The 27,264-nt window shown below is 38.9% G+C and overlaps 1 protein-coding gene across 1 annotated transcript; it reads left to right on the top strand.

Moving 5' to 3' along the window:
- On the top strand, positions 1–26,955 carry FBXO38 (F-box protein 38). Its single transcript, XM_029998160.1, is given in 24 exon segments — positions 1–38; positions 2,028–2,134; positions 2,780–2,921; positions 3,802–3,935; positions 5,071–5,234; positions 5,635–5,800; positions 6,149–6,286; positions 6,591–6,728; positions 7,153–7,246; positions 7,674–7,804; positions 8,122–8,292; positions 8,547–8,689; positions 9,560–9,574; positions 9,576–9,783; positions 10,478–10,597; positions 12,827–13,006; positions 14,819–15,538; positions 18,590–18,690; positions 21,014–21,116; positions 22,170–22,336; positions 23,511–23,656; positions 24,498–24,601; positions 24,874–24,987; positions 26,310–26,955. Coding segments are annotated over 22 exon segments (3,564 nt in total). The 5' UTR covers positions 1–38; positions 2,028–2,134; positions 2,780–2,793; the 3' UTR covers positions 26,489–26,955.
- The last annotated feature ends 309 nt before the right edge of the window (positions 26,956–27,264 follow it).

A 27,264-nucleotide genomic window follows, 5' to 3' on the forward strand; every position in this document is an offset into this window, starting at 1 on the left:
CCCCGCGGCCACAATAACAGGGCGGCGCTGAGGGACAGGTAGGGAGCGACGGGCCGGCGGTGGGGGGGGGGGGGGCTGAGCCGGCGGGGGTACGGCGGAGCTCGGTGAGCCGGAGGCTGCCGCCTCCCGTCCTTTCGCGGCGGGTGGGCCTGGTGGGGCGGAGCGGTGCCGCTGTCCCCTTTCGCCGGCTGGGGCTGTCGTTGTCCGGCACCGGGGCCTCGGGGCGGCCCGGCCCGGGGCCGGTGAGGGCCGTTCCCCCCGTGACAGGCCCTGAGGAAAACTGCCGTCTTTCCTGCTGCTGCGGGGGAGAGGGGAGGCCCTAAGACGCCGCGTTAGGGGCGGCTGCACCCCCCACCCCCCCTTCGCTGAGGGAACGGCGGCGTTTGGGCCGGCTGCAGCGAAGAGGGCTGTGGGAAAACCTGCTTTTATATCGCTTATCTAAGCAAAAATAAACTTGTTCCTTTTTTTTTTTTTATTTTCCATTCTCCCCATAAGGAAACACGCCCCTTAAATTAGCACTTGCCAGACCGTCCCTAGCTATCCTCTCCCAAATTTTCTCTAAAGCCGTCATTTCGGTGGGGCGGTGTGGGTCTCCCCGTGGCTTTTAAAGCTTTTTGGGTTCAGTGTAGTAGTTATTAATCAAGAAGATAACACATCGAGCTGTTGTTTCATACAAAGACTCTCCTGAATTAATTGAGTTGGGAAGAGCAAAAACTCTTTTGTCAGGTCTATTAAATATCTGAAGGTTGTTTTTTTTTTTTAAATGGGGTCAGCTTCCTAATGTAGAACGAGATGTTAAAGCTGCACGCGTTAGCTCAAAATAGCGTCAAGAGGAGCATGTATTTTGCAGAAACTGCTGCCTCATAAGAGGTTAGGTCATTCTTTTTCCCCTTTACTTAATAGCAGGAGCCAAACTAAGCTACAGTCCAGACTCAGAGGGCAGGTTGTGCTCATGGCATTTAAATCTTACGGTATTCTTTCAGACGTTTTCCCTATATGCTGCTCTCTTTGTTAATATCTTTCTTTCTCTTACATTATATCACAGTCCTTTTAATGCTGTCCTTTAAATACTGCTGTATTATACTCCGTCATGTGTCTGCATCAATCTAGAATTTTTTGCGTTGTATCCTGCCTTCTGTTCAAATTGAGTCATCAGGTGACATTCACTGGGGATCCGTGTAATACTTACTTTTGTTGGAATGCAATCTCATAACTAGCTTGAAGTCAATTTGGGGCTTCATGAAGTTGAACAACATTACAATGCAGTATTATGAACATACTAAATCCTTCCAGTGTGCACCAAAAGGAATAGTAGTATGTGTGCAGGCAGCAAACTCAGTGTCTAGCTTTCGCTGGAGAAGTCCCAGTCAGTCCAAAGGAGTAGAGATATGTTTCATGCTATTGATGGGCAGAAGGTGCTAATTTAGTTATTTTAATATTTTTATAATAACATCTTAAATAAAATTAATTATTACAACATACCATTGTTAATTTAAAATGCATAAAAAAATGTGTGAAAGCACGTTTGTCAACAATTAGATCACAGTGAAGCTATCAATATTACAAATTTTGTGGTAGTATATACATACTTTGTGCTGGAGAAGGCAAAATTTCTCTTTTTTCATTTCTATGAGGTACTTTGTCTTCCCAGTTGCCACTTCCCATAATGTGAAGCAAACACTGTGGTATATTTACATCACAGTAAATGCAGTAACAGACACATCTCTGATAAGTTTTCCAAAATCTGTCTTTTTTTTAAAGTTCTTTCTTCTCATCCACTGAATTTTGGTATTCAACCTGTTAAACAGGTTTACTGAGTTAATGATGCTTTACCCTACTTACTAGAAAGCATTCCTCAGCTAAATAGCAGTAGTGAAGACATTTCTCATGCTGTTCATCTGCATGAGGTGTTAATTCAGTTATTCTAATGTTAACATTAAGTTAATATTTATTTTAGTTACTTATTTGTTACTACTTGTAATCAATTTGTATGTTTTTAAATGAAACATATATTATTGTTATTTCAGTCCTCCTGTGTCTGTATGCGTACTGCAGGAACAATGTAGACGCGAACACGTTAATTCAGTAAGGGGAAAAGAGGAGAGGATATCCTGCACATTGCTGCTGAGGCAAGGTCTTTCAGTTTTTCTGGAGCTTTGATCTTTAACTAAGCAACATGAATATTTTATTTGGTATTCTAACCTCTAAGAAGAGCTAGTTTGAGGACATTTAATAGGGCATTTTTGGGGAATGATCAGTAGAAGCCCGTTTTTTCTAAAAGGGAAATTATTTATTTTTCTGCTAGACAGAGGCTTTGGGCTTTCTTTTTCACTGGAATATGACTAGTTAGTATTTGCTTGGTAACCTCTGTAGTCTTTGCACAGCTTTCCTGTGATTTGTCTTGGTCAACTAGTGTGTGGATGGTATCCTGAAGACATATTATTCACACAGAAGAATTGATCTGTGATGAAACCTGTGGTGATTTTCCTCTTTGTTAACTTCCCTTAGCTTAGAGGAACTTTCTAGTTTCTAGTTCATCTAATAATTGTCAGGTTATGTCTGAGACCTCCTGTGCTAGGCAAACTATAACTTGTTGGAAGAATTCTTCTATTTCTTAGTTAACTCAATTCAGCTGTACTGGGGCTCATCTTTATTGGCAGATTTTGCTGGGTTTTTTTCAGCAAACAAAGCTTAACTGGTGTGTCCTCCTCTACTCTGTCCCTTTTCTCTTTCAGTTGCACTGAATTTGCATAACATTGTGAACATTTCCTTTCATCAGAAATCATTGCAAATATGGGTCCCCGGCGGAAAAATGTGAAACCATGCTCAGTGAACAGGGAAGGCTCTGAGTCTACCAAAGCTGATGAGCCAAAAGATTACATGAACCAACTCTCTCATGAAGTGCTTTGCCACATCTTTAGGTAAGCAGCTTGTTGGAAGTCAATTTATTGTTTATTATTATATTGTTTTCTATTTTATTCCCAATTTACCTGCATTGATGCTTGTGTCACATAGTATTCAGAAAGTGTAGATGTACCATGAGTGAACTGGTGGATAAAAACTGGATAAAAAGGGGTGGTAAATGTTTTTTTCAGTCCCAGAATTCATTTGGATACTTTGAAAATTAATTTATGTGAATATCATGAATGGTAGAATGAAGAAGAAATAAATAAGTGATTTAATTCTGTTCACCAGCGTATGGTAACAAGTGTTTAAATATTGATTTCAGTGCAGAAATGTATCTCAGGTAGTACATAGTTGAGGTGCATGGTTTGAAATTGTTGCATCTGCCTCATAGTGTGCGGAAGGGAACTTGGATGAGTATATAATCTTCCCTACAGCACAGTCCTTCTCCAAGATGTTCGCTTAAGCCTATTATATTCAAAACATAATGCCTTACTGACAAGTTCTTTAAAAACAGTAGCTTTCCAAAATGTTTGCAGATTGAGCATGCTAGTATGTACTAGAAAGTGAAAGTACATTTAATTAAACCATGTAGAAACTATTGTGGCAAATGGTTCGGTCAGCAGTATTTATTAGAGAACTAAAGCATCTCTCCATTTTTATATTATATTTGTACCTTAAATATCCTATATTCAGTGTCAAAAACTGGTGAGTTGTGCTTAGCAAAATTTCACACTATATTAAAGCATGGTGTGAAAATTCTTTTTGAATTAATGTTATTAGGTGTTAGAAATACATGAATTTGTGTAGTCATGCTTGGGATGTTCTTTAGTTTGGAAAAAGTCGAAAAGGATCCACCTTTGATAAATCAGAGGGGTGTTTTTTCCTCTCCCAAAGGTACCTTCCCTTGCAGGATATCATGTGCATGGAATGCCTGTCCCGGAAGCTGAAGGAAGCAGTCACTCTTTATCTGCGAGTAGTGAAGGTTGTGGATCTATGTGCAGGCCGTTGGTGGGAATACATGCCCACTGGTGAGTAATGCACTCACTCAAGATATGGCATTAAAGTGGTATTGAGCAAAACTGTCTGTGCTATCCTGGTATTTATAATGACATATGCAGGGTAAATTTTCAAAAGCAGTAAAAGGAGTTAGATGTTTAATTCCTTTTGACTTTTGTGAGATTTGGGTGGCTTCCTTGTGTATGTGGTTTGGAAAATTTATCTCTGTGTGTGTATAGATATATATGTTAGATACTACTGTAGCAGAAATGGGGATTCTCTGTAGCAATCTGTAAATACAATCTGTGTTTGTCTGATTATTGTAAGGGAGTTAATCCAAGGGTTAATCCAAGAAGAGGCTGTTTGCATGCAGGCAGGAAAAAATACAATGGAATGAGAGAGCAACTCATCTGCCAACACTTAACAATGTAAGAATAAATAAGTTTTGATGTCACACCTCAAGCCATCTTCAGATCAATAGATAAATTTGGCAACCTAGGTCAACCCTGTGAGTATTAGGATTTCTGTTGGATATAAATTACACTGCTGGGATTTGTTGGGGGAGAGAGATAAAATGAGTGAATTCTAAAAGTTAGAGGATCTGCAAAGTTAGATTTATTAGGGCTAATATCAGGTAGATGGTTAGACCTAACCTTAGATAGATGTAAATACAGGTAACTTACTAGTTTAAAATCCTTTGTATGTGTTGTCTTATGTTAGATTAAAATAATCCTTTGCTTTAAGAAACTGTCTTATTTCTTTGAGAATTGTGAGCTGTGGTGAATAGTGATGAACTGCATATAACTGATCCAGCTGGGCATTTTTGAGCCATGTAGTTGATAAATGGAATTCCAGGAAAGATAGAGATAAAAAGCCTGACAGTCCGCAGAGGTGCTTCATTTGAGAAGGGAGAAAGTATAGTTAACCCTGTAGCCATGCAACTCCACTGAAGGAAACCTATAGCAAGCCTGCAAAATTCAAGGCAGAAGAGTATGTAGGTCATGATTTCTAGAATCTGGAAGTAGAAGACAAGCTATTGCTTCACTGAGTATATCTTTCGACATTGTAGAATTTATACTACCATATAAAGAACAATGTATTTGGCTTTTCCTTTACAGCTAGGTGTTTACTGTCACACAAATACCAAATCTGTTGTTGTCATCTTAGGTTTCACTGATTCCAGTTTCCTAACGCTGCTGAGGAAGATGCCAGACATTGAACAACTTTATGGTCTTCATCCCAGGTATCTTGAAAGACGCAGAGTCCGTGGCCATGAAGCTTTCAGCATTCCTGGAGTTTTAGAGGCTTTGCAGGCCTGTCCAAATCTGCTGGTGAGTGGTTAGACTCAAGAGAGAACCTCCTTCAGCAGCTGAGGTGATGCATATTAACAGAGCAGAAGAAATGTGGCAGGGACTCATTGCTTACAGGGCTTTGTGTTCAGACCCGGGGTTTTATTCAGATCTGGCTGTACAGAGTAACAGTTAGCTGTGACAATATTTGCAATTCAGTACTATTTTTAGTTGCACCAGTGGGAATGACAGGTGCTCTTAAGTCCAGAAATGAATTAAAACTCTGATCCCTCTGCTTTTAAAAAGGCAGGTCTGGCTACAAATTAAAAGTGAAATAACACATTGCATTATGTATTGTGTGTTATTGAGAAGTTTACGTGGTTAAGAGGATGTTGTTGCTTGAACTGGTGTTAGAGCATTTGCTTTGCTTCCTTTTATCCAGGGTGTTGAGACCTCTCATTTAGAGCTGGTGGAAGCTATTTGGACATACATGCCACAAGTTCACATTTTAGGGAAGTTTCGTAATCGTAATGGTGCTTTTCCAATTCCTCCTGAGAACAAGCTGAAAATTCCTATAGGAGCTAAAATTCAGACTTTGCACTTAGTAGGTGAGTGTGGTAATGGTGAAGTAGTTGGTTTCAACACAGGTGAATTTAAAGGCTTTGAAACTCTGCAAGATTGTAATTCTTTTTAAGAGAGGAAATTTGGCATGTGGCATTTTTGAAATATTAGGTGCTATATATATGATAGCAGGCCCAAAGGGCAAATTCTAAAAAACTGTGTTGACAGACTAAGATGAAGAAGTTGTGTTTAAAATGTTTACAGTTTTTCTCACATGCCACATAGTAAAGACAAGACTTCCTTTTTAAAGCCAGAATGTTAATCCAAAGAAATCTATCCTAGAGTTTATAGTTTAAACCTTGTTTAAAATGTTTGTTTTGTTTATGTATTATTAGGGGTGAACGTCCCTGAGATTCCTTGTATCCCAATGCTGAGGCACCTTTATTTGAAGTGGGTGAGACTCACCAAACCACAGCCTTTTAAAGATTTCCTTTGTATCAGCTTACGTGCTTTTGTCATGAGGAACTGTGCCGGTAAGAGGGATTCATATATGGAGGGGATGTTTTAGCATGTAGGAAATCTAATTCTATTAAAGCTGCATAGGTACCAACTGTAAACGGAAATCTCGGAACACAGGATTCTGAAAACAGTCATTGTTTTATTCAAGGTGTTGGGTAGAAATGTATCCCACTCCTGTAAATTATTTGGTGTTATGTAATTCTGTTGACTTCCTGATCTAGATGGATATATGTGGACATTTAAAAATTCTTTAGTGTGATACGTTCAATGTTGTTAAGTGAGCAACCTTCTTTGTCTATATTGGTTTGTTCTGTGTAGGACCCACAAATTCTTTGAAGTATGTTCCCCTAGTGACAGGCCTGGCTTCTGCTCGAAATTTGGAGCATTTAGAACTGGTTCGCGTTCCATTTCTTGGAGGACTTATCCAGCACGTGGTAGAAGATAGCTGGAGATCAGGTATGAAACTTCTTATCCCTTGTACTTCAAACAAACAAACAGATAAATAAAAATATTACAAAATACTGGAGGCATGTGAAGCATTTTTTTTGTCTGTAGCATATCCTTTCTTGATCATTATTTTAAAGGTATCAAGTTTGGAACTATGGTTATGGTGCTAAATATGGCTCCGTATTGAGTATTGTTTTGATCTTTTAACTGCAATGAACTATTGACTGATAAGCTAACCTTCCAGTTGCATTTGCTGGTGAGTAGAACTAGCAGGATTGGAGGGGAGTTGGGTGCAAATATGTGTTTTATTGATTTGCTAGCAAAGATGTGTTTTGTTAATTCATTTGTCAAGACAACACTGGTGGAAATGTATAAGGCTTAAGGTTGTGATGGGTGACTGAAGTGAAATAATTTTTTTATTTTTTTTTGCCAGGAGGTTTTAGGAATTTGCACACTATAGTTCTGGGAGCTTGCAAGAATGCACTCGAAGTGGATCTTGGCTACCTCATCATAACTGCTGCACGAAGGTATGGGCCTTTAGATCTTTCTTTTCCCCCCTTCTCCTTTCTCAAAGTAAGTATCTTAGTAATGAAGTCAAAGAACGTGAAGAAATAGAACAAACTTCAAAAATTGAAGGAATAAACATTTAAACTTTACATAACAGGAGTATTCTGTGGTTAAAATAACTGGAGTTATGTCTATTTCTGAATCACTTTGTGTCATAAGCCTTTTTCTTAGACCTATGTCTGAAAAGTGTGGTGCTGTTAGTCTCACAACTATATTGCTATGTAACTGCCTAATATTGCCATAAAGATACAACAAATACCTTCTTAATCCTGCCATTTTTTAAAGAATATTTTCTTTTTATTATGAGAGGGCTGCTTCTTGAGTGGTTTCTATGGCGATTGTGTTTTGGCATGCCTTTTAATAGGAACAATTCTTAATTGCATTCAGGTTGCATGAAGTGCGGATCCAGCCTTCCTTGACCAAAGATGGTGTTTTTTCTGCTCTGAAGATGGCTGAACTGGAATTTCCACAGTTTGAAACTCTTCATCTAGGATATGTTGATGAGTTTTTATTACAGTGTATGACATTTTTTATGTACATAAATTATTTGACAAATACAAGGATTAAATAAGTTGGTGTGTTTTCAATAATTTTCTAAGAGTGATTAAAAAGAATATTAACATACCCATATTGAGACTGGTGATATCATACAGCCAAATATGTTTTTCTTCACTTCCTGAAACTCTTACTGAAATTGGGAAAGTCTTAGCTTTATTGAATTGAAGTAATAATCTGATCCTTTTTGCAAAATTGAACTAAAATAGGGAGTTAGAAAATCATGCTATAAAAGGCAAGTTTCTGGAATTTACTGCTGTGTTTTCAACCTTTTTCATAGGTAAAATGACGAATGGAGACTTGGTGAAGTATGGCTTGGCTGATGTGGTTGAAAATCCAGGAATTATTACAGATATTGGTATGAAAGCTGTAAATGAAGTTTTTTCTTGCATCAAGTATCTGGTCATTTACAACTGCCCACATCTACATAACCCAAATAATTGGATCACAGGTATTGCACACCTTTGAAATTTTAGAGATGTTACATGAATTGCTGTGATACTAAACCGGAGTTTTTCTGCTCATAGTACTGCTTGTTCTATTTCTTATTAAGTACAGTAGATGATGCTTGGTTTGGAACCAGAAAGATGCTGGTAACAGTCAGAATGGAGATACAGAAGATGTCTACTCTCAAATCTGAAAAGGGTATAATGAAAAAAAGTGAGATAGGAATCCTTCAGGAAATGCATCTCTTCTCTTCCGCAGATCATTCAAGGTGGACCCGACTGGTTGACCTCACCCTGGTGCGATGCCATGCGATAAAGCTAGATTCTTTTAGTCAGTTCATTGAGTTATTGCCAAGCTTAGAATTTATTTCTCTGGACCAGATGTTCCGAGAACCTCCTAAGGTGAGTCTGTCGGAACAGTTTTGCTTTTTATTGTTGCCAGCTCAATGGAAATATGGTAAGCTCCAGCTGTTATGCAGTCTTTTAAAAGTTGTAATTAAATAGCTTGGTAAATAAATGGCTTTGGTTTGCAGTTGCTATTATCATATGTTAGGCAGAATGATGCTGCTTCTGCAGATGGGAGCAGTGGCAGGGTATGATCTTGTATGAATATGTGACCAGGAAATAAGACTCACATTGATTCTGGGTTTCTGTTGAGGTCTCTGGTGCTACTTCGTTTTGCTACTGCTTTTTATATGATTTTTTTCAGGCTTAGGGATCTGTTTACAATGTTAAGGCATTTTAATGATTTTGTAGTGGGTGAAATGGGGGTACTGTTCCCCTGTTGGAGTGCTTTCAGAGCTTAGGAATTTTATTTTTTTGTTGTCCCGTTTCCACACTGTAACACAAATCTTTGTAACAGCTGTTGCAATATAAGAAAATAGCCTATGTAAAAAAAATACTTTGATCATTAATTTTATCTCGAGGCTACAGTGTTCTGGGAAGACTATATAATCTGGTATTTGTATTGATGTTGTATGATCTCATAGCAAATGAAATACGATTTAATAAAGTAAGATTATATGCTTTGTGGAGTTCCCTTTCATTAAGAGTTTAACAGAGTGTTAGTTTTCTGGGTTGCCAAACTTAAGATGGATCTCTGCAATGTGTAGCATAAGGAAGTGTTAGCAACTATTTCCCTGTTCTTCACATGCATATTGTTCTGCTGTCCTGGATACTACTGACAGAACGCTTTTTCTGTTGGCATTAGAATACGTTGTTGAGATAATGTATCTGTGTTTTCAAATCTTAATAGTTGCTCTTTGTTGTCAGGGTTGTGCTCGTGTGGGGCCTAAGTGCAGGCACAGGAATTGGTGTCTCATCTGCCCTAGTCAGCAATCAAAACTCTAACAATGACAATGACAACAACAATAACCACCAGAATAACAACAACCCAAACATCCACCACAACAATCACCAGCACCCAAATGACCAGAATGAGGAGAATGAGCTGCGGCAAGATGGTCAAGCTGAAGAGCAGCAGATTGCAGCTGAGGGTAATCTCTGATCTTTGTGAACTTTTGTAGGGAGTGATTTTGTTTGCATTGTCACTTACATAGGGTCCTAGAGAAGATACGAATGTAGATTGAAAGCTTGTTGCTCTTTCAGTTCTGGTATGTAACTTCAATCTTTTCTGAGGGCTGTCTGCACATGTCTGATAACCTGTGTGATAAAAGCTGTCTTTGTATTGTATCTAATAGCTGTTATAGGCACATTACAATTCAGTGATATATGTCAGTACAGATCTTAGCCGTGTAGAGTTTCAGTGTGATACTCATCTGTGGAAGCGTGAAATGTTTTCTAGGCTCCTCTGGTCAGAGCTGGGAGTACATCGCAGTGTCTCATGGTATATTTTTAAATTTACCCAGCAAAGGCAGAATTCATTGGACGGAGTGAATATGTAAAGCCTGGTTATGCTGCTTACTGCAGTAGAACAAGACTTTTGAGGAGGAGTGGCAGATTTGGGAGAAGTAAACCCCAGAAGTTAGGCTGGGGCCTTGGCTAAAGAGATGTAGAACAAATCTGTGAGAGACTTCATGCAACCTAGAGACTCACTGAAGGAATCAAGGCAGCTATTACTTATTTCTTGATGATTCTCTGACTCTCTGTGGGTACTGGTTGAATTCCTCCTATGCTTATGGGCTCTGTTCCTTCTGTTTCCTCTTCTTGACCTCATCTTAATCTTTTCAGCACTGAATGAGATGGAGGAGGTGGCACAGGAAGAAGGGATGGCTGCTGGGCAGGGCCAGAATGAGCTCCCGGCTCACAGCCAGGCTGTTGTTCCGATGGAGGTCGACGAAGAGCAAGCAGGTAACTCTTGTTTTTGGAAGAAATTACCTTTTTGGTATCCCCTTCTTGAGGGGCTAGATTTTCAGTGTAAGGCTGGTTTTGGATGGTTTTCTTCAACTGGGTTGTCTGCTGTGTTTGGAATAATGATGCTAGCACAGCTTACTGCTGTAAAGAAATTTATTCTGGTTTAAAGTGTGTTTCACAGTCCCCAGTTTTCTTTTGCATATGGAGTAAAATATCTTGATCTTAAAGCCTTATTTGTGTGCCCAGTGTAATAAAAGACTCCGAAGCTGTATTGGGTCTGCATGGCAAGGTTTGGTAGTGTCAGGGCTACAGGGGTGGCTTCTGTGAGTAGCTGCTAGAAGTGTCCCCTATATCCGATAGAGCCAATGCCAGCTGTCTCCAAGACAGACCCACTGCTGGGCAAGGCCGAGCCTCAGCAATGGTGGTAGCGCCTGTGTGATAACATATTTAAGAAGGGAAAAAAAGTTGCTGGGGCACAGAAAATGCAGACATAGAGAGGAGTGAGAACATGTAAGAGAAACAACCCTGCAGACACCAAGGTCAGTAAAGAAGGAGTGGGGCAGAGGTGCTCTAGGCACTGGAGCAGAGATTCCCCTGCAGCCTGTGGGGAAGACCACGGTGAGGCAGGCTGTCCCCCTGCAGCGCATAGAGGTCCATGGTGGAGCAGATATTCACCTGCAGCCCGTGGAGGACCCCACGCCAGAGCTGGTGGATGCCCGAAGGAGGCTGTGACCCTGTGGGAAGCCCACGCTGGAGCAGGCTCCTGGCGGGACCTGTGGCCCCGTGGAGAGAGGAGCCCACGCTGGAGCAGTCTGTTCCTGAAGGACTGCAGCCAGTGGAAGGGACCCATGCTGGAGCAGTTCATGAAGAACTGCAGCCTGTGGGAAAGACCCAGGCTGGAGAAGTTCATGGAGAACTGTCTCCCTTGGGAGGGACCGCACACTGGAGCAGAGGAAGAGTGTGAGGAGTCCTGCCCCTGAAGAGGAAGGAATGGCAAAGACAACGTGTGATGAACTGACTGTAACCCCCATTCCCCATCCCCCTGTGCTGCTGGGGGGGGGAGAGGGGCTACGTAGAGAATTTGGGAGTGAAGCTGTGCCTGGGAAGAAGGGAGGGGTGGGGGGAAGGTGTTTAAGATTTGGTTTTATTTCTCATTACCCTACTCTGGTTTGATTGGCAATAAATTAAATTAATTTTCCCCCAGTTGAGTCTGTTTTGCCCATGACAGTAGTTGGTACATGATCTCTCCCTGTCCTTATCTCAACCCACGAGCCTTTCTTTATATTTTCTCTCCCCTGTCCAGTTCTGGGAGGAGGGGGAGTGATAGAGCAGCTGCGTGGTGCTTAGTTGCTGGCTGGGGTTAAACCACGACAGAATGCCTGAATGAACTTGTCGTGTTCCTATGTTGGTGTTCACGACCTTACTTCTTTCACTGCAGCATGTAGATTCTTTTTTGCCTTTTCTTCTTTTTTAAGCCAGAACAATTTGTTCCAATGTTAACTTAATTTGTATTAGTGACATCATTAGTGACACACATTAGTGACATAAGGCAGTCTTGATTTCTTTTATAGCCACTATTTGCTGGACAACATAGTTTTCTACTAAATATGCCAACAACATTAACATACACGTATGCTGGATCTGTTCACTTTTTCAAGATAGCTCCTGAAAAGGTTATTTAATTTCATGTTCATTTCCTGTGTTACTCACAGGCAGATACATCATTGTGATTGGTTAATGCCTTCAGTTAGTAGCCAAGAGAGGTAACTAACAAAGCACATTTATACTGAAGCTTGGTAATTCATGCTTCTCCTTTCCACTTCTAGTGGTGGGATTTAGCAGGATAATTGCAGATGTTCTGACCAACATTTCTGTCTTTGTGGTGGAGGTTTCAGGGACTGCTTATAATATGAACTTGTGCAGTTACTCATACTATTGTGGAAGAACCTTTAAGCTGTTCTGAAGTAGAGAAACATTACAGAAAACCTGTGTTTTGTCTTAAAATTGTGACACTCTTCCCCTTCCAAACTAGAATGCTTTAATGCTGAAATACAGTGTTTTGCTCTTCTTGTATTTGGATTTTAATGAGGGACCCACTGAATGGTTGGCTAAATTCAATCAAATTCATCTCTTGTAATTTTTTAAAGCAATTCTAGAAGTTCTTCAGCCCTTTAATCCATGCTTGGCTTATTTTTACGTGAACTGTTGGTATTCTACTGTTTTCAGGACCAAGTGGCATTCAGCCTGTTGTAAAAGCAGCACCTATTACTGTCCATGATTCAGACAGTGAGGATGAGGAAGAAAACATGGGGACTTCAAGAGCCTGCATCTCTAACAGCATTGCACAGAATTACTCAGATGGTGAAGAGAAAAGCAGGGATCCAGTGGAAACTAGAGAACCTTCAGGTGTGGAACAGATTGGTTCCTGGGCACTGTTAAGCAAAATTTATTCTTAAGTTCAGTCTTTCCACCTTGTTCAGTTTTATTTCTAGCTTTGTAACAGGCAGTCTTGTTTGTTTGCCCCCTACTCTTTTCTTCCTGTTGTAAATCTAGAATGAAGGTGTAAGGACACATCTCTCTGAGCTCCTATCACATAGTTGCTGTACAGAAACACAGAGAGAGTGCTGCTGCGCTGCTTTGCATGCAGAAACCTGCAACTCTTGGATTTCCAAGTGCACAGAATTTATCATGTCTGTGAAGCCAAATTTGCAGCTATGTTGTCTATGTGATTCATCTGTCAAAGCATTGCTGCTGAAACAAAATGTGACCATTGGGGCAAATGCGTGAGAGTTGTAGACATCTTTTGGTTCATGGGGGCCCTGTGGGAGTGTCCTGAAGGGGGCACTTTAAGATCAACTTTACTTTGATGGGAGCTTCGGAGATTATTTAGAATTCTCAGGGTGATGTTCAGTACTGTCTTCACTTCTGAACAACACTTACTATTACAGCATGTGTATGTGTATTAGTAGTAGTAGTAGTGTATATATATTATTATGACTTATTCAGAGTTAGAGGTCTAGAACTTCTTTGTAGTATGACAGCTATAGAGAGTCATAGAAAAGGACATTCCCGGTCTTTTGAGTTTACAGCTATAACCTGCACATCTGTGGCATCAAGTCCGAATCCTGCTTCCGATGCTATATGATGTACGGCCTTGCCAGCAACAGAGATGACATGCTATTTCCTGAATTTTGTATTTGAAGTGAAGTAGTTTCTTATGTACACAAGAAAGGAGGAAGTTGAAGTCGATTTCTGATCTATAAGTAATTGACAGATGAAGTACATATAGTATTAGGCCTTAACAAATACTTAGTGAAGCAGTTAACATAAGGATCTTGCATTGTGAAGGACTGAGAAATGTACTGGTCTAGTACTGGTTTAATTTCTGCAAAGCCTAGGACATATCAAAGCTGTAATGGATCAAGTATCTTCCTATTGTAACTAGTATACTCCCTACACATCAGCCTCCCTGTCATTTTAGTACATTTCAAGGCTGGTGGTTTGAACTTGGAAATCTGTAGAGTGCTGTGCTTATAGTGTAGATGTCAGTTGTGGTTTGAGGGTTGAAATAACCTGTGTTTGGAGACAATTTGCATAAACTTTTATAGTGCCAATAATGTTTTTTTCCAGGCTTGGTTTAGTGTAATTAGCTGAGAGGATTAAGACAGTAGACATTAAGTTCCAATTGCTATTTGTACACTGTTCGCTATGGTTTTTTATTCATCTATAAACTGAGACTACTGTTAACCTATTGACACCACTTTCACTACCCAGGACGGGGAGCTAAGGATTGCTCTTGAAAGCATAAACTTTAGTCCTGTCTATGTTACTATTTAATTCCTCAGATTTATTCCTCATATTTAAGAAAACAGGAGCCTATTATCAGTGTGCTTTTCATATTTTTATGCTTCGGCCTTTTTAACCAGTTAGCTGCTTTGTGAAAATATTAGTCTCTCTGGCAAATATGTATATCATTTACTGACAAACACCCCAGCACATCACTACAAAAATAGCTGCAAGACATTACAGAGATTCAGCAACTGCTAGAAATACTACTAATTACCATAGCATGTGAATAGTGGCATGGTCCTGACAAGATTTGTCATTGGCCTCTAGGCTGCTTTCTGTTTTAAGTAGTCTCTAACAGAGTAGCACTCAGCATTTATTTAAACTGTGTATTAGGTTGTCTCATTGTTCTCTCTTGCTTAACTCTTACAGTGAGGGGTAAAGGCAAGACACCACTGCGGAAGAGATGTAGTGCCAGCCAAGTGGGCCAGACAAAGCAGTTCCATACTGAGGAAAGCAGCTGTGAGAAAGGTTGTCAAGTAACAAGTGAGCAGATTAAAGCAGACATGAAAGCAGCAAGTGACATGCCTGAAAGGAACAAAAGCAAAGATTCTTACCCAGGTTGCAGTAATGCTACAGGATCAACGGGAACATCCAGCTCCTGCAGTGCTGTTTCTCCTAGCCCTGACTGTGCACAGACAGCTAATAGCCACTCTGCTGGCACCAGTCCAGCAATTGGAGATGAATCCAGGCAGTGTGTCTGCTCGCCTTGTAAAAGTGAAGGTTCCAGCAAAAGAGAGACTGAGGAGAGCTCTGTTTGTTCCAGGTGTTCCTGCTACAAGCCACAGGATGCACAACAGAGGACTAGTGGGTGTTGCGATGGGGAGTGCCCATCTACGAGTGGAGCCTCCAGGAATGGACCAAACAGCGCTGGGTCAGATTTTGCACTTAGGACTCTGCCAAACTGTGGGCCTCCAGGAGAGACAAGTGATGAGAGGACTAGTGGGAGTGCCTGTGGGCCTGCCAGTGAGGAGGAGAGCATGGTCTCACAGAGAAGGAGCTGTGAAATGGAGTATAAGGAAGAGTATCCTCGCCGACCACTAACAAGAGCTAGAAGCAAGCTGTCCCATGTCCCTCTGGTGTCAGAGTCAGGTATGACCTATATTAATATCTGAGTAAACTACTGTGCTGGCATGAGACAGTATTGAACAACCGCAACACCCACAGATAATACTGAAGTTAAACGTGAAGTTTATTGGTTAATAATTTAAAACTAATTGGTTTGTCAAAGGGTCAGAATATTGATGGAACAGAAATGCCTGACTTCACTGCCATAGCTAGGTAAAATAACAGATCTCTCTGAAAGAGTGCCAGTGACTTTTTTCTCCGTGCAAGTATTTCTGTATGTGTTATCCGTACATACTAAACAGTGTTTGATTTACTCATTTGAAAACCAAATGCAACTTCTTTTGACAGCTTCTCTCTTCCTGTGAAGGCTGTTATTCATTGAAACATAAGACTGTCTCCCCCATTAAAATTCTCCCTTTAAAAGGAAGAAGACAGCAGGTATGCTCAGATCTTAGCAAGAAGGCAGAAGTTAGTAACTGATACTTTATCAACCAATAAAGAAAGCCATAATTATAATTGAGCCAAGCTTGTGAACCTGCATATTCAATTCTACTTGCAAGCGTATAAGGTGTAGTGATCGAACTTATTGAAGATTGTCTTTTTATTAAATAGGTTCTTGCTTCACATCCTGTAAACTAAACAAAATGATAAAATAAAACCAAAATCCTGAAGGGCTTGAATGAAGCCAGAAATGTTTGGAGAAAAGAATACATGTGAGAGGGACACTTGCTGTTTCTTCCAAATATACTTGCTTTCCAAAATAATCATCTTAGTCTGGCATAGCACACTTTATAATTACGTCATATATCCAGGATTCTTTGCTGAGATATCTAGCAAGTAAAATGAAACTGAAAAATGAAAAGTGCTAGTTACAGAGCTGCATGCATTGGAGGCAGAAGAGATTCATAGCAAATTCGTATCTCTGTTAACGTTCAATGATTCAAACACAATACGTCCTAGTGTCTTTCCAGTTTATCTTAATCTTCTCAAGTGTTAACAAAACCTAAATCACCTAGGATATTGTTCTGTAGCTAGATGCATCTCAGATTGAAGAAATGATCTTGCTATTAAATTTAAAATGTCTGTTTTCTACCTTGCTCCATTATGATTAGTAATTAGTCTACAAAAATGAAAAGAAAATATTTCTTCTCTATCCTCATCCATTACAAAAACATGAAGTAAGTCAGTCAGATCTAAGCATTAAGCTAGGGTATCTTTCTGAAAGTATCTCTGTTTTCATGTTTCATTTGTTAGGAAAAAGATCTGTTCTGCTCATGGAGAAAAATGTCTCAGTATTTCCTATATTTAGCCTATACAAGTCAGAACTGTTTGCCCAGCCCCATGCAGTTAGGTGTATATCTTTATGCACTTATTTTCCTCTTTGAAGCATCAGATATTAGCTGATGCTTGAGGCAGAGGCTTGATGTGTCATTTTATCTTTTAAATCTGTGTTTAATACATAGGACAGTGAGGCTTCTTCTGCCTGGCTGTTACAGTGCTTTTCTTCACTAGGATAGGATATACAACTCATTAGAGTATAACCTGAAAATGCTTTGTTACAGAGATGGAAATGTTTTTCCATAAATAGTCTAAAAATGTGCCTTGAATATGACTGCTTTGTATTATTCTAGCATAAATGACATTGTGGTTTTCGGCTTCTGTAACAAACCTGTAATTGATAGTAGAAGTATTTTTTTTCCCTCATAAATTTTTTACTCATATTAAACAGTGGAACAAGTCAAATATTAAAGACAGTGAAATTTTGAAAGCATTATCACCACAGAGTAGCTGGCTAAAGGATGACTCAAATGTGTAATTTTGATTTTTACTTAAGTAAAAATGTAAGCCACACTTTGTCTTGTAATAAATTTTTTTTTAAACTTGTTTTAGTCTGTATTTGTAGTGAAGCAAGCTTTTCACATTTTAAAATGCATGTTATATTAAACCTTCTGTAAAGATTGCTTGGCCTTGGGTTGCACCTTGAACAATTAAACACAAAATTGGCAAGTTTTTCCTATAATATAGCTAGAAAGTATTTCACTATCTGTAGATACTCTAGGAACTGTCAAAAAATTTCCCTGGGGATGATGATTCATGGGTGCCACGAAGTTGAGTACTTAATATTACATCTTTCAAGCTGTGGATCCCCTGAAGCAGTAGCCTGAATTCTGGAGCTCATAGGCCCACTGAATGTCACATGTTAATTAATAGTTTACATGTATTGGTGGAATTTGATGATGTTAAATAGGAAAAGAGATATTTTTTAATGTTAATGGTAGCATAGCATGGAGTAGTTCATATATAGTCTCCATTGTTTTGCACTTCTATCTTTATTGTGAATCTTTGTGAACATGCCATATGTTTTAACAAAAAAGTCAAAGGAAGCTTAATTTCAGTAAAATAATTTCTCATTTTGATCTGTTAATCACAGAAAATTAATTCTAGGGCATTTTTTTTCTCTTACTGTAGGAAGTAAGGGTGGTCATCTATCATAATTTCTTTCCAAAGCTTCAAAGCTTAAATCAAGCAGGAGTTTGATGTCACTGGTGCATGAAATGGAGTAAGAAGCAGCTTGGGAACATCTAAGTATTTTATACCTGGGCATCTTTTGCCATATTAGGAAAAACTTAGTGACAGTTATAAAGAGCAGACTTTTGAGCAGCTTGAGATTATTTCTACTATTTAAAACATTAAAGCTACTTTGATTCTTGTATTTGTCAAGAATGTTCTGTTTGCTGCAGAGAACCAAGTGTAACCTAACAATCTTCTGTTCTTTTCTTGGCTCTGCCTCTTTCTGTGATGCTGAACTTGTAGGTTCAGCATTCCTGTGTTTTCATCTATAAACAGCCCACCCCCCTGCCCCAAGTTATTTAGTATGAATGATACTGAGCAACAAACCTGAAACTGGTTTTTGTGCAAGGAAAAGTGATATAGTTGTTTTCAAGCCAGACAGGTTTTTTGATCTGCTTATGTAAGAAATGTATGTTCTTATTGGGTGTTTTCAGCTAGGGAGTGCCTCTGTTGTTATCCTGAAATGTAAACGGAGGAAAGATTTTTCTGGTTTTCTGTTTCCAGAGGTGGCTAAGCCAAAGCCACGGCAAACTACAAAGCGGAAAAGGACAGCTGACAAGTCCACAAGTACAAGTGATCCGGTTATTGAAGATGATCATGTTCAAGTAAGGTCTTTTTTCTTCACTTGCTACGGTTTATCAGCTGGGGATGCTCATGGACAATGATGAAATTATACAAGCTTGTCTTCCGTGTAGAGCCGGATGAGTTGTAACTGATGTTGCTGCTCTCTTTGATCTTAACCATATACAGGAAATTTCTCTGTTAGGTGCAATGATACTCTGACTGGCCTGAGAGGAGCAAAGTATAAGCTAAAGCTAAACTTGAAGTTTGTCAGATGCTCCTGGCTATAGTGCTGCATGAAGTCCTGCCTTCCTACAGTGTCCTTCTTGATATGCAGGAAAAAAATTTATTCTCTGGCATATATTTTTTAAATGACAGCATAGGCTACTGCTCTTAAAAGAAACATGGGATACATAATGACCTCTGGACATAGCAACTCAGCTGTTAGTTTGCAGGCTGGAGGTTCTCTTAGTATATAAGTAACATGAGTTAATTCTTCTGCAGTGAAGATCAGTTATGGGAGGCAAAATTGCAAGGTCTGGCTTCACTGTACTGAGGCTGTTTACCCAAGGCCTTACATTCTAGCCGAGCATGAGGTTGTTTCAGAGAGTGACTCTGAACATCTAACTTAAACTTCTCTTCTGAGTTCTGCTGTAGAGGAGCCTCCTGCATTTATTTTACCCTCTCTGTCCAGTGAAGAACTTAGCCATGCTGATTTAAGATAGCTTTTGTGAATGTGTCCCATTATGTTTTTCTGGCTACTAGGATGCATTACAGCTTTTGTAATTAGCATAAAAGATATTTTTGTGTACGTGATTTTTCTTCTTAAAATATGCCCTTTTGAAAGAACAGTATTATTTTATTTTTTTAAATTTTTTTAACTACCTGTGGTTACAAGAAATAGCTTAAATTGCTGGAACTGAAAGAAGCCATTGCAGAGTGCTTCTTTTTTCTCTTTACATGTGTTTACTTTGTTTTAATAGAACACTGTTTAATCTTCTTTGTATAATTTGTCAGCTTCATTCTTGGGCTGCAAAGTTTTGCTAGAATTTTTAGTGATAAAACTTTGAAAAATTTAGATAAAAACCCCCCAAATCCTTTCTTATTACATTCTCCCTGTGCTCATGCTATTGGAAATTATTCTGCTTGAGTTTGATGCATGCTTTATTTTTCTATCTCTAGAGGATTAAGTAATTTACGTATATAATTTTCAACCCTCCATGTGACGTTTTCCTCTGAGATAGCACTGGTAAAATACATTGGTACGGGAAGTTCAAACCATGATTCTCTGCCATACCTTCTTTCTTGTGTTTAAACAATGTAACTGTCCAGAATTGCCATTTTTGTCATCGTGGTTGAAAAACAGAAATTGAACAGTAGAGAATTTGAAGTTCCTGACAGATGATACTTAGGTTTTCTGATAGAAATTGTGCTTTCTGATATGACTTCTCTTTTTAATCTTGTGAATTTGTTCTTTTGTGTTTTGTGATGTTGCTGATCAGCAACATCATCTGACCAGCAGCATAATCTTTTTTTCTCACTGCCGTCAGTAGCCTAGTTGTCTCAAGTACGTGTTGCAAACAGAAGCTGTATTATATTGATTAGTATCCAGTTAATATGAGCCAGCAGTGCGCCCAGGTGGCCAAGAAGGCCAATCGCATCCTGACTTGTATCAGAAATAGTGTGGCCAGCAGGAGCAGGGAGGTGGTTGTTCCCCTGTACTCGGCACTGGTGAGGCCGCACCTCGAGTGCTGTGTTCAGTTTTCAGCCCCTCCATACAGGAAAGACATGGAGGTGCTGGAGCATGTCCAGAGAAGGGCAACAAAGCTGGTGAGGGGCCTGGAGCACCAGTCTTATGAGGAGCGGCTGAGGGAGCTGGGGTTTTTTAGTCTGGAGAAAAGGAGGCTGAGGGGAGACCTTATTGCTCTCTACAAACAACTACCTGAACGGGGGTTGTAGTGAGGTGGGTGCCGGTCTCTTCTGTCAGGTGGCTGGAGATAGGACGAGAGGAAATGGCCTCAAGTTGAGGCAAGGGAGATTTAGGTTAGATATGAGGAAAAATTTTTTTACTGAGAGGGTTGTCAGACATTGGAATAGGCTGCCCGGGGAAGTGGTTGAGTCACCATCCCTGGAGGTATTCAAAAAGCGAGTGGACGGGGTACTTCAGGACATGGTTTAGTGGGCATGGTTGACGATTGGACTCGATGATCTTGAAGGTCTTTTCCAACCTAAATGATTCTATGATTCTATAATATCCTTCTGTATCTGGCAATATCTTTTAAAATTCAGTTTATTTTAATTTTTTTCTTTGTTTTTACCCTGATAGATGATTTCTTTTTTTTTTTTTTTTTTTTTAATTTTCACCAGGTACTGACTTTGAAATCCAAAAACCTTGTTGGAATCACCTTGACCAATTGTGGAATAACAGATTTGGTACTGAAAGACTGTCCCAAAATGATGTTCATACATGGTATGTAGTTGATGTCATGCGTACCTCCTCCACCTAGCATTATTAGAAATTTCTGAAAATTAAAGTCAGTCCACTGCTTATTTTGTGTTCATCAGCTGCTTTGTTACATATCAGACTGATGCTTAGAACACCAAATATTTCTGCTTCTCAGTTTGAATGCCTCTTCCCTTATAAGTCGTAACAGGTTTAATAAAGATTAATATCTGAAAATCAACAGGTGAAATTACATGACAAGAAGATGAGATGTTTATTGAAGAGTGATAATACAGTAATTGGGAGTTGATGAAATGAGTTTCAGAGTACCTTGTTTTTTCTCTCATTTCTTCCTGCTTCTGTAGATTGTTTAGCTGACATGATGATACTTTCCTCCTTGACATGATAAAAATCTGTTTTAAATTATGGCACTTAGACTATATTAGATTCACATGCCAGGGTATGTGACTAGTTTTGTATTGAAGCATTGGGTCATTTATTGTTTTCTGCAACATCTACGATAAATAACACTTTTTCTTTTGAAATGAGGTATCTCTACTTAGCAGAGAATGAAGAAATTATTTCTTTATTCCAGAATACTTCAGAACATACATTAATTTTGAACTAATTTTGATTACGTGAGCATCATTACTAGAAAGGAAATAGCTTTATTTTACATTGTGTGGCTTCACAATACTCTGTATTTGATCTGATTTTTGAAGTCAGTGGTTTTCAGTTGTGGCAGTCCATAGACCATTTCAGGGGGCTTTGTGAAAGGAAAAAAGAGAGAAAAAGGTTATTGTTAGATTAAATTGGACATGCCCTTTTAAAAGGACTCTTCTTACAAGTTCACAAATTAGAAGTTTGATCATAATGTGGAAGAAATGAACAGCTGGTCTATTTCTTTGATAGACTTAAGTTGCCAGCTATCCAAACTACTTCAGTAATTGTCTGTTACTTACATTACTTGTTTGCCTTCTTTTGAAACAATTGACTTTGAAAATCTCTGATGGGAGGCTTCTAAGGTCTTTTCAGTATTGTATTTCTTTTCTTTTAATAATTTTGTTTGCTGATTTATAGCTACAAGGTGCCGTGTATTGAAACACTTAAAAGTAGAAAATGCACCAGTTGTCAATCGGTTTGACTATGCCCAGTGCAAGAAGTTAAACATGGATCAGGTTCTGGATCAGATTCTCAGGATGCCACCAGAAAGAAACCGGATCATTTATCTTCGTCCAATGCAACAGGTACACAACCAACTTCGATTTATCATTTAATCATGAACAGATCTGAAGTTCTGCTTGTATTCTTTCACCACTCTTGGCTTCATGTATTTTTCAATTAATGCAAGAAATGTAAATGTTACAATAACACAACTCTGAGAAACTTGTTTATTAAAACTTCAGCCTGTCAAGGCTTTTATTGCAGAGTCTGGAACTTGGATGATACTGAATTTTAAGACTTAATGTTACCATCTCCAATATTCATTGCATTAGAAGATATTGTAAAAAATCATGATGCATTGAATTCATTCCAAACTGAATAACTAAAAGTAACTGTAAGAACCTAGATGTTACTAAGTCAGCTTGTAGTTCTGTATAAGCAGAAGCATGACGTAGGCATAGGTATCTGAAATCTTTAACCCATGTCCTATTAGATTTAGTAACAGCAGGTAGTGTTTTGAATACTACTTTGCTGAAAGATGCATCCTTTTCTGATGCTAAACACTGTTGCAAGCCAGTTGTGGTACTGGCAGCCACCCTTTCCTCCCCCAGATTATGTGTAGGAGATGTAAGCACTGACATTTAGTGAATTGTTGAGGTCATTTGGGCAAGTAATTAAGAGGGCTTAATTTAAGATCCAGAATGTTTTTTTGACTTTATCACTCTCACCAGAGCATTCTGTATTATACCGTGCTGCTTCTGTCATGCAAAGTAATGCTTTTCTGGCTCGGTTTGCCTGACCAATGATGAAACAATGATTTGACATAAAAGCTGGCTTTTCTTTGAAACCACATCTCTTGCTTTAGCTCTTAGAGGACAGTGGTAAGACTGTTAGGAAAAACAAAACAAAACAAACCACCCAAACAACCAAAAAACAACCCCTCCCCCTAAGCCAGAGACAAATTCTGAGAAAGTGAACATAGTTTAGACAATTATGTGATTTTTATGAAAGTTTACTTACATATTGGAGTTGTGAAATCAGAAAACAGACATTTCCCATCAAATTCCACTGCTTGAGAAGATTCATTGGCAAAGCTGCACTAGGAAAGTTGTACTCTGCTTTATCACGTATTTGATTATGTATGCTGTTAAAATTTCTTTCCCCCAGAATTTGGGGGATTTGGTAGATGTCTGCTCTTGACTCTAAAATCACATCTCTGTTTCTCTTGGTTACAAATCTCTTTGCTGCCTTTCACAGGTAGACACGTTGACTCTCGAGCAAAAGATATTTAGTGGCCCTTATCCATACCACATTTGCATAATACATGAATTCAGTAACCCACCTAATGTCCGCAATAAGGTGCGCATTCGGAGCTGGATGGACACAATAGCAAATATCAACCAGTGAGTACTTGCCCTTCAATAACTTTACAGAAAAGGTATTCAATCCTGATTCAGCACCTACAGCTTCAGTCAAGCTGTAGACTTGCTGTATTCTGTTAGCCAAATTAAAAAAAAAAAAAAAAAAAAAGTTTGTTGACTAGCAAAGGTTGAATTCTAGATGGTCCAGTGTAGAATTTCAATGTCAAGATGTATCTAATACAAAATGTACATTAAATAAACCTAACCATATGAAAAATACTGTAGAATTCTCCAGTTCTATTCCATCCAGCAGTAATGCAATTGAACATTGAAGCAGTCAGGATGGCTGAGGAATATCTTCAAATCTGAGAACAAGTTCCTTTTATTAAAAAAGAGAAAGACTGATTTACTCCAAGAAATAATGTTAGTTTCTGGGGAAGATGATGTGCAATCATTATCAGCTCCTTACTGAGGAGCAAAAATTCCCAGCAGCAGGGAATTGTATACAGTGGCTCTCATCCAACTGTGTTAAACCAGTGTTTTTGTTGTCCTGGTTTTTCACTAAAATGACTAAGAGAACAAATTTACTTTTGAAGTTTTGTTTAGTTGCAGCTATGCTGGATTGTTCCTTACAGATAGAAAGCTATGCTTAAAAGGTAGCTTAATTGGTTGCTCATCTAAACCATATGTATTTTCTGCAGTTACTCTCAAAAGTGAAGGGATTGCATACTGAGTTTATGTGAGGGTCTTAGAGGAGTGTTTCTATGGATTCAGGCTCATTAAAGGAAAGGTTGTGTAATAGGATTTCCCATTTAGTTTTTCTCCCTTCTGCCTTCACATTTCCTATTGCTACTGGCTGTAATCTCTTCCTTCTTCTCTCTAGAGAGCTTATTAAATATGAATTCTTCCCTGAAGCTACACGAACTGATGAAGACCTGAAGAAATACACTAAGTACCCTTGGGGACGAGATATTTACACTTTAGAAGGTGAGTGTTTATAGAGAGCTGAAAGCTGATGATCAGTCTCTTACTAAGATAAGTAACTTTGCATCAAGTTACAAGAGACATGAATAGTAGTAATACTTGTGAGGAAAGTGGAGGACCTTTGGCACAGAGTGGGGGAACTGAAGTGAGGAGGTGCTTTTCCTGCATTAGAGTGACCAGTCTATGTGATATCAGTGGATTTTACTTGATGAAGGGTGCTGATGCTGCAGGAGTGACATTGTCCTCTTCGTATCCTCAACCTGTCTGTCTTCTAGGCATTGTGGATGGCGCCCCTTACTCCATGATTACTGACTTCCCATGGTTGAGATCACTGAGAACAGCAGAGCCAAACAGCTACGCTAGATATGACTTTGAAGATGATGAGAGAAGTGAGTAATCTTTTTTGATGTGTTCAAAGAACTTTAACTTGTTGCTTGGTCCCAAGCTGACAATGCATTCCTTTATTTTTCAGTTTTCTAATTCTTATGCTATTTTTGGTAGACTGTAAATAACTACTAGCAGTGTTGGGAGCTGGATGAGGAGGGCGTCCAGCAGAGGAAAGGTCCATAGTGCTACAACAGGGTGTTGACCAGCTGGAGACACCTAATACTGACAAAATCAGAGAGCCAGTCTGGTGCTTAGCCTAAAAACGTGATGGGATTGTCATATCCAGAAGAATGAGTGCATTTAAAAGACATACAAAACTAACATTGTGATGCGTAGTCCCAGCAATTCATGTTCTGTGGAGTTTACTGGCATGAAAGCTCAGCTGGACTACTGCCTCTGGCTTTGCTTCATGAAAGGTGGTTAAGGTAGGCTGAAGAGAGTCCAGCAAAGAGAAGTGAGAGTCACAGAAACTTGGGAGAAAAGAGGAGAGAACTGGACTTGAAAACTCTGAAACAGAGATGATGTGGGTTAGAGTTTAGGATAGATATACCTCGTTCTATTTAGGAGCTCATCTTATAAAATATTACAGTGAGCAGTTCCTAGGGCTCAATTAAGAACCTTGCTTGGTAGCAGGGAAAAATAGGTACTTCCACTACTTAATTAGGAAAATCTTGTAATCTTCTTCATTAGAGGTATTTTTAATTGACATTGTTTTGGATATTCTTATCTAGCTCCAGTTCAAGGGGATAAAGCTCAAGAGGATGAAGAAGAAATCTTTTTTGGCTATACCTTTCTCTGTGGTTTCTTTTTTTTATTTTTATTTTATTTGAAACTGATTCATAGACTTAATGCTTGTAGTTCAGTACGTAGTCTGAATTATAAAAAATTGATATGTATTTGATTTGAAAGAGTAATTAGATTAAACATGATGTTAAAGCCATAAAAAATAAAGGCAAGGCTGCTGCTTTATCCCTAATTGCTCTTGTTTATAAAACATTTAAGTGATCACTGAAACGGATAACCTGAAAGCATGTCAGATACGTCTCAGGAGGAAGGCTTTGTTATGCGCTGGGATTCCCTTCACTCACAGACATATGGATTTTGCGTACATTAAATGAGTATTGGAGCTATCGAAAGGTTTAAACATGGGGAAGGCAGAATACCTTTTCTGCTTGAATAATATTCCTTAAACATGGTTGCTCAATGGAAGATTTTTCCATTTGCTTTGTTTTCCAATCTTAATCTCATTTAATGCAAAACAGATATGCTTGTGAATTTCTTTATGGGAAAGACTCTAGTTTTTGTTCTTATGTGACTTCCACAGCTACTATTTATGCACCCCGAAGGAAAGGACAATTGTCTGCAGACATCTGTATGGAAACAATAGGAGAAGAGATCTCTGAACTGCGCCAGATGAAAAAAGGTGTATTCCAACGTGTGGTGGCTATCTTCATCCATTACTGTGATGTCAATGGTGAACCGGTAGAGGATGATTACATTTGAGTGGATACTCTCCCTAACCTGTCATCTCTTCCTAAATTCTGATTGGCACTGCCAGCCAAGAAAGCACGTGGATTCTCTCCGAATGCAAAGCATTTTCTTGAAACACATATTTTGCAGTTGCTCTCACACAGTTTGGAAAAGAGTATGTAGTAAATGTATAATGAAAAGTAAAAATTGTATACTAAGATTTGTACATAGAGGAAACAAAAGAAAAAGTTCCTAATACTGAGACTTTATTTCATATGTTTATACAATTTAATTTAAATTCCATTTTAATGAAGGCCAATAATTAGGAACAGGGAAGAATATTTGACTTTTTCAGCCCATACAATTCATAGCAGTATTTTTTTTTTCTTATAAACAAAATCCCATTTTCTGTGTTCAAAAGAGTCATCAGAGTCTCTTTTAATCTGTGCCTTTTTCTTGAGCATTTAAGAATCCAGTCTGAGTAAACCTGTTGAGCACAATCTTTGTGTCTTGTGTGCATTTTTCAAAGGGAGAGAATTATTCTACAGCTGTTGAAAAGGAGGCCAAAAGCAGAGAAAAAGTAGCGAAGTTGGTAATGTATGGTAGTTTCCAGAGTTCATTAAAAACATTTTTGGGGAAAGAAAAACCCCACATTTAACACCTTGGAAACAGAAGATATGTTCTAAAGCATTTTGTACCGTTAGATTTCGTTTTAATAGTGTATTTGACTCTCCAATATGAAAAATAAGTTGCTAATTGTTGGTGCCACTTTCTTTAACATAAATCTGAACATACTAACTGGGTGAAAG

The sequence above is a fragment of the Aquila chrysaetos genome, chromosome 22 (genome assembly GCF_900496995.4).
Source record: "Aquila chrysaetos chrysaetos chromosome 22, bAquChr1.4, whole genome shotgun sequence".
In the NCBI taxonomy this organism is placed as follows: domain Eukaryota; kingdom Metazoa; phylum Chordata; class Aves; order Accipitriformes; family Accipitridae; genus Aquila; species Aquila chrysaetos.